The sequence below is a fragment of the Giraffa tippelskirchi genome, chromosome 14 (assembly GCF_054371585.1).
Source record: "Giraffa tippelskirchi isolate mGirTip1 chromosome 14, T2T-mGirTip1v1.2.pri, whole genome shotgun sequence".
In the NCBI taxonomy this organism is placed as follows: Eukaryota; Metazoa; Chordata; class Mammalia; order Artiodactyla; family Giraffidae; genus Giraffa; species Giraffa tippelskirchi.
In genome coordinates this window covers 33,567,772-33,579,902 of record NC_137288.1, presented here as the reverse complement: position 1 = coordinate 33,579,902, position 12,131 = coordinate 33,567,772, and the positions used below count along the sequence as shown (strand labels likewise).

Below are 12,131 nucleotides of genomic sequence, written 5' to 3'. Positions count from 1 at the left end.
TGCTCCCAGTGCAAGGGACCTTGTTCAATGCCTGGTCAGGGAACTAGTTCCCACATGCCACAACTAAGAGTTCACAGCCAAATAAAGATAAATATTTTTTAAAAACAACCAGAGATCAGCAAGCTATGTCCTCCATGCGAAAGTGAGCTAGCTGGCCATTCACTCTTGTAAGTAAGGTCTTATTGGAACACAGTCACCTTCCTTGTGTGTATGTGTACAGTTTATGCTGCTTTTGCACTGCGGGGCAGAGTCGAAGGGTTGCAACAGAGACTGCAGGGACCATGGAACCTAATGTTTTTCCTCTCGGGCAGGGTACAGAAAAAGGTTGCTGACCCTTGAATTAAAATGCTATCCCTTTTTGCCTCTTTTAAAAGGCAGAGAGGAAACCAAGCTTCAAGATGGTAAAGACAGATAAGAGTTTCCAAGTTTGTTTTATAACTTGGACAGGATTGTTAACTTGAATTAAGAATTAAGATGCATTTTGCATCTGAGGGTGCTTACCCGTGTTTCCCTGGTCTGGGCTGATACCACGTTTACCTCCCTAAGTTTCCTCGCTGCCTGCAGGATCCAGCCCATGCTGTTGATGTGTGTTGAGGTCCCCTGGGGTCTGGGCCCCTCCTGGCCCCCACTCTTGGTTTTCACTTGGCCCCACTTGGTGTGCATCACCCTTATCTGCACACCCTGTGTCTTCCTGAGGCCCCACCGTGGCTCATGCTGTCCCCTCTCCTCTGCCTGTTCTGTCGTCACCAGAGTTTACCTCCTCCACGCTCTCCACCTCACCATGAACTCCTGAGACCCCAGGTTAGGTCTCAGGAACTTACAAACTTTATAACTAAAGAGGATGAACCCCTGGAGGATGGACTTTGTCCCCTTGGTGTTTGCTTAGCACATAGTGTGCACACAAACTAGAAGAAGCCATGTATTTATTGCCCAAATTGAAATGCTTTAGAGTGTAAAAGTGGAAACAGTGACAGACTTGATTTTCTTGGGCTCCAAAAATCACTGCGGACATTGACTGCAGTCACGAAATTAAAAGACTCTTGATCCTTAGAAGAAAAGCTATGACAAACCTAGACAGCATATTAAAAAGCAGAGACATCACTTTGCCGACAAAGGACCATATAGTGAGAGCCATGGTTTTTCCAGTAGTCATGTACAGATATGACAGTTGGACCATGAAGAAGGCTGAGAGCCAAAGAATTGATGCTTTCAAATTGTGATGCTGGAAGAGACTCTTGAGAGTGCTTTGGGAAGCAAGGAGATCCAACCAGTCCATCCTAAAGGAAATCAGACCTGAATATTCATTGGAAGGACTGATGCTGAAGCTGAAACTCCAGTACTTTGGCCACCTGATGAGAAGAACTGACTCATTTGAAAAGATCCTGATGCTGGGAAATATTGAAGGCAGGAGGAGAAGGGGATGACAGAGGATGAGATGGTTGGATGGCATCACTGACTCGATGGACATGAGTTTGAGGAAGCTCCTGGAGTTGGTGATGGACAGGAAGCCTGGCGTGCTGCAGTCCATGGGATGTCGCAAAGAGTTGGACACAACTGAGCGACTGAACTGACTGACAGTGTCCCTGAATCTAGTTCCTTCTCCCCTTCTTAATGCTGCACCTTTCACAGGGCTTTTTCTTTGATAGGAAGCTAAGAATACGCCAGAAGAAGGGATGCCTGCCTCTTCCCTTCCCCATTGTCATCCTGACTGAGACGCAGATGATAAATAGAATAGTCAGCCCTTGTGCTACAATCTAATTCCCAGACTATACCCCAGATACATGCATGTGTTACTGTTCACATCAAAGGATCACAGATTAGGTTCTCTGTGGTTTGGTCTTTCTGAACCCTCTGATTTTTCAGGTGGTGTTGGATGTGGAATTAGGAAAAGAAAATAACTTACTATTGGGCAAAGCACAGGCAACCTTTTGGTGAGCAAAAGCAGACAGATGTGACTGTGACAGACCACAGCCCTGAGTACTTGGTGTGGGACATTCTGATCGTCTGGTTTTCTACGTGGAAAGAAAGGTGCCTGCTTCTTGGGCAGTGATGGCTATAAAAGGCCTCCATTTCTCAGATCAATTAAGAGGTGACAGGAGAGAAAGAGTGTGTAAACAAGACAGAATATAAGAGGAGAGAAGAAAGTTGAGATCAGAAGGTGAAGAAAATAATATCATTAAATGCTGAGCAGTAGAGACTGTCAGTCTAGACAAAATGTAAAGCAAGGATAAGAATAAAATAAAACAGCTTTACACTGTGGGTGTGAGGTTGGCAATCACTGGCTCCCAAAAGGCCTAGGGCATCCTATGTATGAGTCTGTCTGTGCCCCAGCAGCTCTTGTAGGCTTTGTCTCCTAGGCTAACCGTGGCCACCAGGGGATCAAAGGCAGCATGAGCGCCTGCACTACAGTGACCCCAGCCATTGTGAGTCGGACTGCTGTACCTTGGTGGATGCAAGTTGGTGCAATGAAAGCCACCCTGGGAGGTGGAGTCCAATATCGCTATGCTGTGTGCTTACTCACTTAGTCATGTCTGCCTCTTTGAGACCCCATGGACTGTAGCCTGCCAGGTTCCCCTGTCCATGAGGATTCTCCAGGGAAGAATACTGGAGTGGGTTGCTGTGCCCTCCTCCAGAATATCTTCCCCACCCAGGGATCAAACCCAGGTCTCTTTCTAATGGAACATAATTGTTGTTGTTGTTCAGTCACTAAGTCATGTCCAACTCTTAGCCACCCCATGGACTGCAGCGTGCCAGGCTTCCCTGTCCTTCACCGTCTCTAGGAGTTTGCTCAAACTCATGTCGGTGGAGTCAGTGATGCCATCCAACCATCTTGTCTTCTGTTGTCCCTTCTCCTTCTGTCTTCAATCTTTCTCAGCATCAGGGACTTTTGTAGTGAGTCAGCTCTTTGCATCAGGTGGCCAAAGTATTGGAACTTCAGCTTCAGCATCAGTCCTTCCAATGAATATTCAGGGTTGATTTCCTTTAGGATGGACTGGTTTGATCTCCTTGCAATGGAACATAATGGGTTGTGCTAATTTTAAAAGAGAAAATCCTTCCATACTGGAAAGGACAAAAAGAAAAAGATATTGCTGGCTTTGTGTGATGTGGGTTCATTTTCACTAACTGATGAGAAGGATCAGAACAGAAAGTGGTTCAGTCTCTCGCACTTGCAGAGACTTCTGCTTCCAGGTAGCATGTCACAGGGAGTAGCAAGTCACTACGCCTGCTACTGTAAACCAGAAACTTTAATAAAATAACAAAAGCTTTCCTTTAGAATACATCAGAGAACTGTGAAAGGAGAGAGAACTAGACAAACTAGAATTCTAGGTGAGCTGAGGACACCTCTCTGAGAGCATTCACCTAGTCTGGGCCCAGGCTGAGAGATTTGCTGTGAGCAGAGTAATAGTGAAGAGAAGCCAGCAGAACTTAGAGTAGTCATGTGAGCTGGCATAAGAGGATGGAGCTAGAGAAGCTTCAAATGCAGACAATTTTCTTCATGGGACATTTGCTAAGTACTGGGGCAGCATGGGGATGTGGGGAGGGGGAGGCTGTGTCAGAAAGGCTGTAGAAATTTTCCTACAGTCTTGAAGTTCTGAGGAAACAAAGACAATTTAGAGGAAGCACCTTCAAATGTATACAGGTAGTTAAAGATAGAGATGGACTGATTCTCAACGAAAACTGCTATTTGGCCCCAATGCTGCTCAGTCCTCCTGGGTGGCTCAGTGGTAAAGAACCCACCTGCCAATGCAAGAGAAATGGGTTTGATCCCTGGGTTGGGAAGATCCCCTGGAGAAGACAATGGCAACCCACTCTAGTATTCTTGCCTGGGAAATGCTATGGACAAAAGCAGCCTGGTGGGCTATGGTCGATGGGGTCACAGAAGAGTCAGATGTGACTGAGCGACTAACACAACAACAAGAACTGCTCAGTCTCTCACTGTGTTTGCTTAACAAAAAGGGTAAAGACGCTGACTTCAGACTCTGCATTCTTTTCTACACAAAGTAAATAGTCAAAATTAAGAGCCAAGAAAACATGAAAATGTGACCAAGAAGAAGAAAAGTAGACTGGAGCAGCAGATCCACAGGTGATCCAGATGTTGAAATTTGCAGTCAAATTTAGCCATTTATAATTGTTAAAAAAAAAAAAAAGTAAAATAGAGACAGATTGATCAAAAGGTTGAAATTTATTTAGAAGAATCAACTGGAAATTTTAGAACCGAAAAGAAGATATCTGATATGATTAATTGATATGATGGGTTTAACATCAGAGTGGTACCAGTAAAAGAGGTTGGTGAGTTCAAACAAAATAGGTTAATAGAAAATAAACAAACTGAAGCATGGTGAGAAAGAATGAATGGAACAAAATGTAAGAGATCGGTGAAGTGGAATGAAGTGAAAATCACTCAGTCGTGTCTGACTCTTTGTGACCCCATGGATTGTAGCCCGCCAGGCTCCTCTGTCCATGGAATTCTCCAGGTCAGAATACTGGAGTGGGTAGCCATTCCCTTCTTTAGGGAATTTTCCCGACCAAGGGATCTAACCCAGATCTCCTGCATTGCAGACAAATTCTTTACCATAAGAGATAGGTGGGACACAGTCAAATCGTCTTAACATATGTGTAACTGGAGTATCAGAAAGAAAAAAAAGTAAGAAGTAATAATTGAAGAAATAATGGGTGAGAATTTTCCAAAGGCTCATGATAGATAGCAATCCACATATTTTAGAGAGGTGGCAAGTCCAAGGAGGGACTTCCCTGGTGGTCCAGTGGTTAAGGATCCACCTTCCAATGCAGGGGGCTTGGGTTAGATACCTGGTCGAGGAACTGAGATCCCACCTGCCTTGGAGCAGCTGAGCCCTTGCACCACAACGAGGGTAGCCTGTGTGCCATGACTACTGAGCCCCATGCTTTAGAGCCCATGCTCTGCAACAGGAGGAGTCAGCATGCCACAAAGCAAAGACAAAATATTTAAAGAGAAAAACAACAAATCCAAGGAGAGGAAATACTAAGAAAACCCTACCTAGGCATACCACAGACAAACTGCCAAAACCCAAAGATATAGATAACATCTTTAAAACAGCCAGAGAGAGAAGAGTGTACTCTCTGAGGAGCAACAGTAAGAATGATAACTCACTGTTAACTGAAACTATGGAAGTCAGAAGAAAGTGGAATGGCACCTTTAAAACTGCCAAAGAAAAAAAAGAAGTTTCTAACCTGTTAGAAATCTATAACCAGGGAAACTCTTTTAGAAATGAAGGTAGATGTTTATTACAGTAATATAATATCTATTTGGATATAATTATTTTCATTTTAGACTATGTCTTTGTTAGATTTTTAAGGGAAAAATTAGTTGCAGTGTTTTCTTTCAAACTACAATTTGCATATTTTTTAAAAAAGGAAGTCCAAATAAAATGACATGATACTATCATGGTCTGTAATGTTTTATCTGCTCCACCATCTCTCTCTCTATTTGCATATATTATATATAATAAGTTACACAGACATGTCAGTATATATCAATGTCTAGCTAGCACCTGGGAGACCTGGGGAGCCCCCTTGGAGTCTAAGGTATGGGCAATGTTCTCCTGTGGCTGATGTGTGTGCACAAGTCCCAGAAAGGGAAGCATGTACACAACCAAGAAAACGGGCTTCAGTGGTGATAGAGCAGTGAGGAAAGTAACCAAGAGGAGAGGGGATAAGGAAGCAGAACCAAGACTGAGGTCATGAGAGAATGATAGCATCACAAAACTGAGTCTGACAGTCCTGGACGGATGGCCAGATACTCCTTGTGGGCATCTCCTGACATGTCACAGTGCAAGCAGTTCCCCAAGAATGTGTGAGATGGACATATAGGTAATTCTCAGTGGAAAGATCAGATGATGCCTTTATTTCTGGCTCGTTTCGGGAGCCAGTTACATTGTATTATGAGCAAAGACAATTGCCTGAGCTTTGTGTGTTTTGGGAAGGGTAGCTTGGCATTTCAAAATAGGGCACAGAATTTTAAATCAATAGAGAAAAGGGGAAATAGGAAATTGCTGGGTAAAACGAAATTGTTCTGTTGATGGCTTTATTGTGAGGAGGGCTGTAGTTCAGAGGCTCTGCCGAGCCCAGTCTGAGAGCTCTGCTGCTGCAAGGCCTCTTGCCCTTGATTAGAACACCTAGACCAGCCTGAGAATGCAGAAAAATTCAGCAATTTCAAAAATTCATTTCTGATAAGAGCGTATTTTTAGAGGGTTTTATGATGCTGAAAACACTAACCTTCTGATGGAAACAAGTAGATCAATTGCGATTAGGTATAAGCTGGAAAAGTTAAAATGTCCTGATTTTCTGTATCCCAATGTTATAAGTATGCTCCTATTCATAAAACAAAGCAATTTTTTAAAATGACCACAACAAAAGCCTTGTTAGCAGAAAACATCATTGTCTTATGGCCTCAGTTCTCAAATACATACAAGTTGTCAAACACTGGAATCCTGGTTCTCTTTTTCCAAGTACGAATTTTTTGTGTATTTAATTTAGTCATCTGAATTTTACTAGCAGAAATTATGACTAAATTATAGTATATTACATATTTGCAGTCTGTAAAATGTACAGTCTACTGAGCTGTGATCAACTATGCCCTACAATTTCTGTTAATATCCAAACACCAAAGTTTTGAAAAATTAGAACTCAAAATTTAAGATAAATGTTTACTAACATTTTTTTCCCTGTAGCTTGAGAAAAGCTGGCTATTCTTCAGCTTTAGCTGGACCTTGGTCAAGTTCAGGGTACCTGTGTTCACAAACAGAGTCTGAGAACACTCACTCACAGGCTCTTAAAGTCATATGTTTATTATGAAGAGAAGTGTAGGCAGAAGAATTCACAATTTTGAGCACATTGTACATCTTTTTTCTTACAGAAGCATATTTCCCATCTTAGAGAAGAGATTTCACAAAGGAGTTGATCAGTCACAAAGTTCATTTTTGATGAATCAAAATAGCATTCATTTCTAAGTGTTTAATATGATTTGAGGACCCATGTTTTTGTGGTACTTTCTTCTTGCTGGTCTAGAGGCAGGTGCTTTCATGTCAGACTTGGACTGTCTTAACATATAGCTATAAACAAATTTTTTTCTGATCAGGAAGCACATGAATGTACCACAGAAAATGTTGTTTGGGGACTTCCTTGGTAGTGAAAGAAGTTGGTTAAGACTCTGCACTCCCAATGCAGGGGGCCCAGGTTTGATCCCTGGTCGGTAAACTAGATCTCACATGCTGCAACTATGGCCTGGTGCAGCCAAATAAATTTTTTAAAAGTAGACAATGGGTGTTACCTCCCCTTTCCTAATGGAAGAGGGCAATCCTGTTATGATTTTTAAAGGCTAGGTAATCCAAAGATGAACCATATGTTACAAAATCCATTGGCTTTTATTTAACTGAATGAGAAGTTAGGGTTAGTTGACATACACTAGGCACATACAACCAGAGATGTATAGCTGAAACGTAAAAACTGTCTCAGGACATTTCTGGAGCACATCACTGGGTATCTGTGATGTGCAGGGCACCATGTAGCATTGGGAGTCTACCCTCCCCCGAACCATGACTACAGGGCCTGGCAGGTGGCAACATATCCAAAACAGTGAGAGACGGGGACACAGCTGTGTGACAGAGGAGTATGACATACTCTGATTCCTGGCATGGATTCCTGGGAGGCCAGAGCCTGGAGGATGATGGTCCCAGGTCACTGCGGTGCCCCTGCAGTGGGGACAGGTGAGCTCCCTGGATCCCCCAGACTCCGCCCTGACTCTGGGCTCCGCTGGGCTCTGTTGCTGATGGGCTTCGCTGCTGCAGGAGCAGTGCTGTGTTCTCCTTCTCTCTGAGTACCTTGTGCTCTCTGGTTGTTTGATTCTCCAGGATCCGCTAGTTCCTGGACTATGGGAATGGATGACTCGCCTAATGTCACGGATGATGCAGCTGATGAGATCATGGACCGCATCGTCAAGTCAGCCACCCAGGTGCCCAGTCAGCGAGTGGTGCCTCGGGAGAGGAAGCGCTCCCGCGCCAACCGGAAGTCTCGTAAGTGCCTCGGAGTTAGGATGTGTGGGACTCGGCCTCCTGGGAGCAGCCTCCTGGCTCTCTATGACCTGGAAGGGCAGGGACTCAGAGGGGGAATTTAGTGAATTGTCTGTGGTGCCTGGAGGGCCAACCTGTGGTCTTCGATGAAAGGGTTTTGTGCTGGACCTTCAGCACTGGCCATTGGGGAAGGAGGTGTGCTGCGGCCACCTGTCCACTGTATTTGCATTTCTGGTCAGGCCTCCCCCGGTTCACTCTTTGTCCCCAGGAAGGTCTGAAAGGCCTTTCAATTTCTTTGGTGTGCAGGGATGGATACAGTGGGCCAGTTGCCAAGTACTGCCCTGAGTGCTTTGCTGAGGCCACATTTCTGCCCCTTGCCCAGCATCAGGGGGCACTTTCTGGGCTGGAGGCTGTTCCCCAGTGGTTCACTGCTACCCGTGAACATGCTGAAGGTGAGCCCAGAGGTGGCAAGTGACTTTACGGTCATTAGGATGCTTCAGACCGTTCATGTTAGCCTAGGTTGATCAGGCTTTTTTAAAAATTTCCTACCAAATAGAGGATATTTTCTGCTCCCTGTTACCTGCTCCCACCCGCTGAATGACAGGTGTGCAGACACCTCTGTGGGCACCAGGCTGAGTCTCACAGGGACAGCTCACTTCGAGAAGCAGGTTCTCTGAATCCTTTGACATGGCCATGGCCCTCCTGTGTTTCAGAAGTGAGCTCACCCCCCAAGCCTCGGCCTGCTGCCGGTCACTCAAGAGACAGCTTGAGTCTCCACCAGCTCAGCCTCCAGGAATGCCGACTAGGACAGGGATTTCTGATGTTTCGTAAAAAGGGTGCCTGGTTGCCTCCCCTTGTCTTGGCTCCCAGAGTGAAAAGAGAGTGCCTCTTAGGAGGCAAGAGTTCAATAAGAACTCAAACTCAGAGCTCCCCACGCAGTGCCACCCTGCACTCACAGGAGGTGGCTGCATTTTGGGCTGCATACTGTGGACGCCCTGGTTCTGTTTGATCCGTTGATATGCGTGTTTCCAGGATAAAGAACACTAAACCGAATTGCCACAGACTCTCAGACCCTGCCTCTTTTATATCATTGCCTTTAGAGTCTAGCGGACATTTTCCCCAGAAAAGTAAGTTCCACTCAACACTGCTTGCAGGGAGAAGCAGAGCCTCGCAAATTACAGAACTTGGTGGGGTGGGAGCTGTGGTTCTGTCAATGAGATGGGAGGCTGGTTTTTGCCACACTCCTAGAGGAGGTCCATCCTGCTGGTACAATCTTTGAGTACCTTCTTGAGCTGTGGCTCTCAACCATGGGTGCACATTAGAACTTCCTGCAGAGCTTTAAAAATCCCAGGTGTCTGGGCTGGACTCAAGCCGACCTCCGGAGAGCCTGTGTGGCGGGGTCCTTCCCGTGCCCGCGGGTGATTGGTGTCATTAGAAGGACTCTCGCTCCACTTTGTGGGGCCTCTGCCACACTCCCTCCATTTTTTAAATAGAAACCTATCATTCAGGGGGACTTTTTACATATTTAAGAATATGTTTGTGGGCTCCAACATCGCTGTCTTTATGTTTTCCAACATTTCACTATTTCCTGGTGCTGCTTTACCATCCTCCTGGGGCTCCCATGTAAAAACTTGACTAGGGGCTTGCTACTTAAAGTTGTTCCTCAGACAACGTGAGCATCTCCTGGAGGCTGTTAGCAGGGACCTCTCCAGGGCAGCTGATTCAGAACCTGCGTTTAACAAGATCCCCGGGGAACCCAAACATATAGTAAGGTGGAGGTGGCATTGGGGTACGAGGCCAAGACTGGAATTGCAGGGTCCCCAGATGTGCACATCTTAGTGGGCAGGCTCTTCTCCAGAGATTCACCCTCACTCTCTCCACACTGCGTGCTCCAGGCCAGGCCAGTACGTGCCTTTTTCTGAAGAGTGTGAAATAGCATTCTTTATGATTTCACTTACTTTTTCTCTGCACACTGGGAAGGTCTAGCCTCTTGTGGTTTGCATCTCTTCTCTTGTGTATGGCTTGTCTACATCATTTGCATATTTTTCTCTTGCTGTTTTCATAATCAGAAATCTTTTTCTTAAATAGCTTTTTTTTTTTTTTTTACTGAAACTTATGAAAGGCTTTTGGGGTCTTAAGAAGATTATCTTCAGTATTTGTCCTTTATTGAAAGTGAAAGTTGCTCAGTTGTGTCTGACTCTTTGTGACCCCATTGACTGTAGTCCACCAGGCTTCTCTGTCCATGAAATTCTCCAGGTCAGAACGCTGGAGTGGTTTGCCATTCCCTTCTCCAGGGGATCTTCCCAACCCAGGGATCGAACCCAGATCTTCCGCATTGCAAGCAGATTCTTTACCATCTGAGCCACCAGGGAAGCCCTTGTTATTTATTACCCTCCTCTTATTGACTTAACTAAACCAGTAACCAAATGGAAGAAACCATGCACCAGTGGGCAGTAGGCAACCTCAGTGCAAGAGTCCTCATTGGGAAGAGCTAGGGAAAGCACGCTGGGGGGAGTCAGACCATGGGAGAGGAGTAGAGAAAGGATGCCAGGCCAAGGATTGCCCTCCAGAAGATGGGCAGGGTTGGGCCAGGGATCTCAGAGAAGGAGACTGCATGAGACAGGGGCCTGGCCAGTCCCTGGAGGCCCAGGCCATGTCCTCCTCCTATAGGTTGTATGTCTGTGTTGGCAAAGAGTGTTGGCCCTGCCCTCTGGCCAGATTCTTAGAGAGACACATAATGACACTGGGAACAATAACACAGTCATAATTAATTTTCCTCATCAGTCTGGCCAGAGAGATATTTTGCCTGTTTTTGTGGTTGACATAAAATAATTTCCTGTGGTATCATTTCCATTCCAATCTTATGCAAAACAGCCCTATATTCTTTTTATTTAGCCAAACATATTTTGTCCCGTGATGCAGTTGCTACAACAAATACAGCTCTGCATGTATGTAAGTGTTTATCTGTAACAGGTTTCGTTTATTACTGATGGCACCATCCACAGAAATTTGAGATGGGGAAGTTACTCTGATTTCTATTATAAAGGGATGTAAACTCCAGCTTTTCACAAGAAGTTAAAGGAACAAGAAAAAACCAATTTGCAAAATCGACATGAAGTTCTGGTTGGGGCCTCACCCTGGAACAGTGCTGCATCGGATTTGATTGTTTAATGGTGGCGATGAGGCAAGTGGATAAATGAATAACCAACATATTTGGGCTATAACTCATTTAGCTAAAGACAATAACAGTCCAGCTGTTGCAGGAAACCAAACTGAATCCAGCCCATAACCTAGAAATTTATGACCTGCAAGCCACTCGAGACTCCTTGCGGATACTTAAACTTCTGCTTTCATGTTTGATGCTGGTGGCCAGGCTTACCCCTGCCAAGAGTCCTGCTTAAAGCCTGAAATACGCGGCCAGTGGGACACGCCCAGGGCAACGCAATGGATTCCCAGGGTCTGTCCTGCTCTTTTCCCGGCTGGTACCATCAGGATCTCAATAAGTAAAATGTTTTGAATTGTCCAGTTGATGTCTAGCCTGTAAAATGTCAACACAAATGCACCTCATATGCTCCCCCAGAATCTAGCCAAGGCTCTCAAATCAGCTGGTGGAGATGACTGAGGAGAGCATTCTCCAAGCCCTTTTTTTCTTCTTATTTTGGTTTTTCTTTTTATCATATTGGGGCAGGTATCTATCTGGCCAAAAAGTTCATTTGGGTTTTTTCATTACATCTTATGGAAAAGTCCGAATGAAGTTTTTGACCAACCCCATACTGTGTCCGGGCAGGAAATGTCAACCCACTTCAGTATGCTTGCCTGGAAAATTCCATGGACAGAGGTGCCTGGTGGGCTGCAGTCCATGGGGTCGCAAAGAGACACGACTGAGCGCACACATACACACACAGACATACAGACACACAGCCGCACACACAGTTTGTCTCCGGGCTATTTATTTGTTCTCTTAGGCCTCCCGAATGTTGGTCTTCACTAGAAAACCTTAAAGCTGACAGGCATCTGATGTCTCCTTCCCACTGTGATTCTGTGGGACAGCCTCAGGGTCTGGGGAGGAAGAGGGCCCTTGTG

The 12,131-nt window shown here is 45.2% G+C and overlaps 1 protein-coding gene across 38 annotated transcripts in view; it reads left to right on the top strand.

The window, feature by feature from the left end:
• FHOD3 (formin homology 2 domain containing 3) overlaps positions 1 to 12,131 on the top strand; it is a 514,139-nt gene that overhangs the window by 492,767 nt on the left and 9,241 nt on the right. For all 38 annotated transcript variants that reach the window (XR_014074757.1, XR_014074756.1, XR_014074755.1 and 35 more), the window contains one exon: positions 7,890 to 8,051. Coding sequence is in view for 28 of the 38 variants with exons in the window: in XM_081562360.1 (XP_081418486.1) it covers positions 7,890 to 8,051 (162 nt within the window). In the remaining 10 variants the exon portion in view is untranslated. The remainder of the gene's footprint in view (positions 1 to 7,889; positions 8,052 to 12,131) is intronic.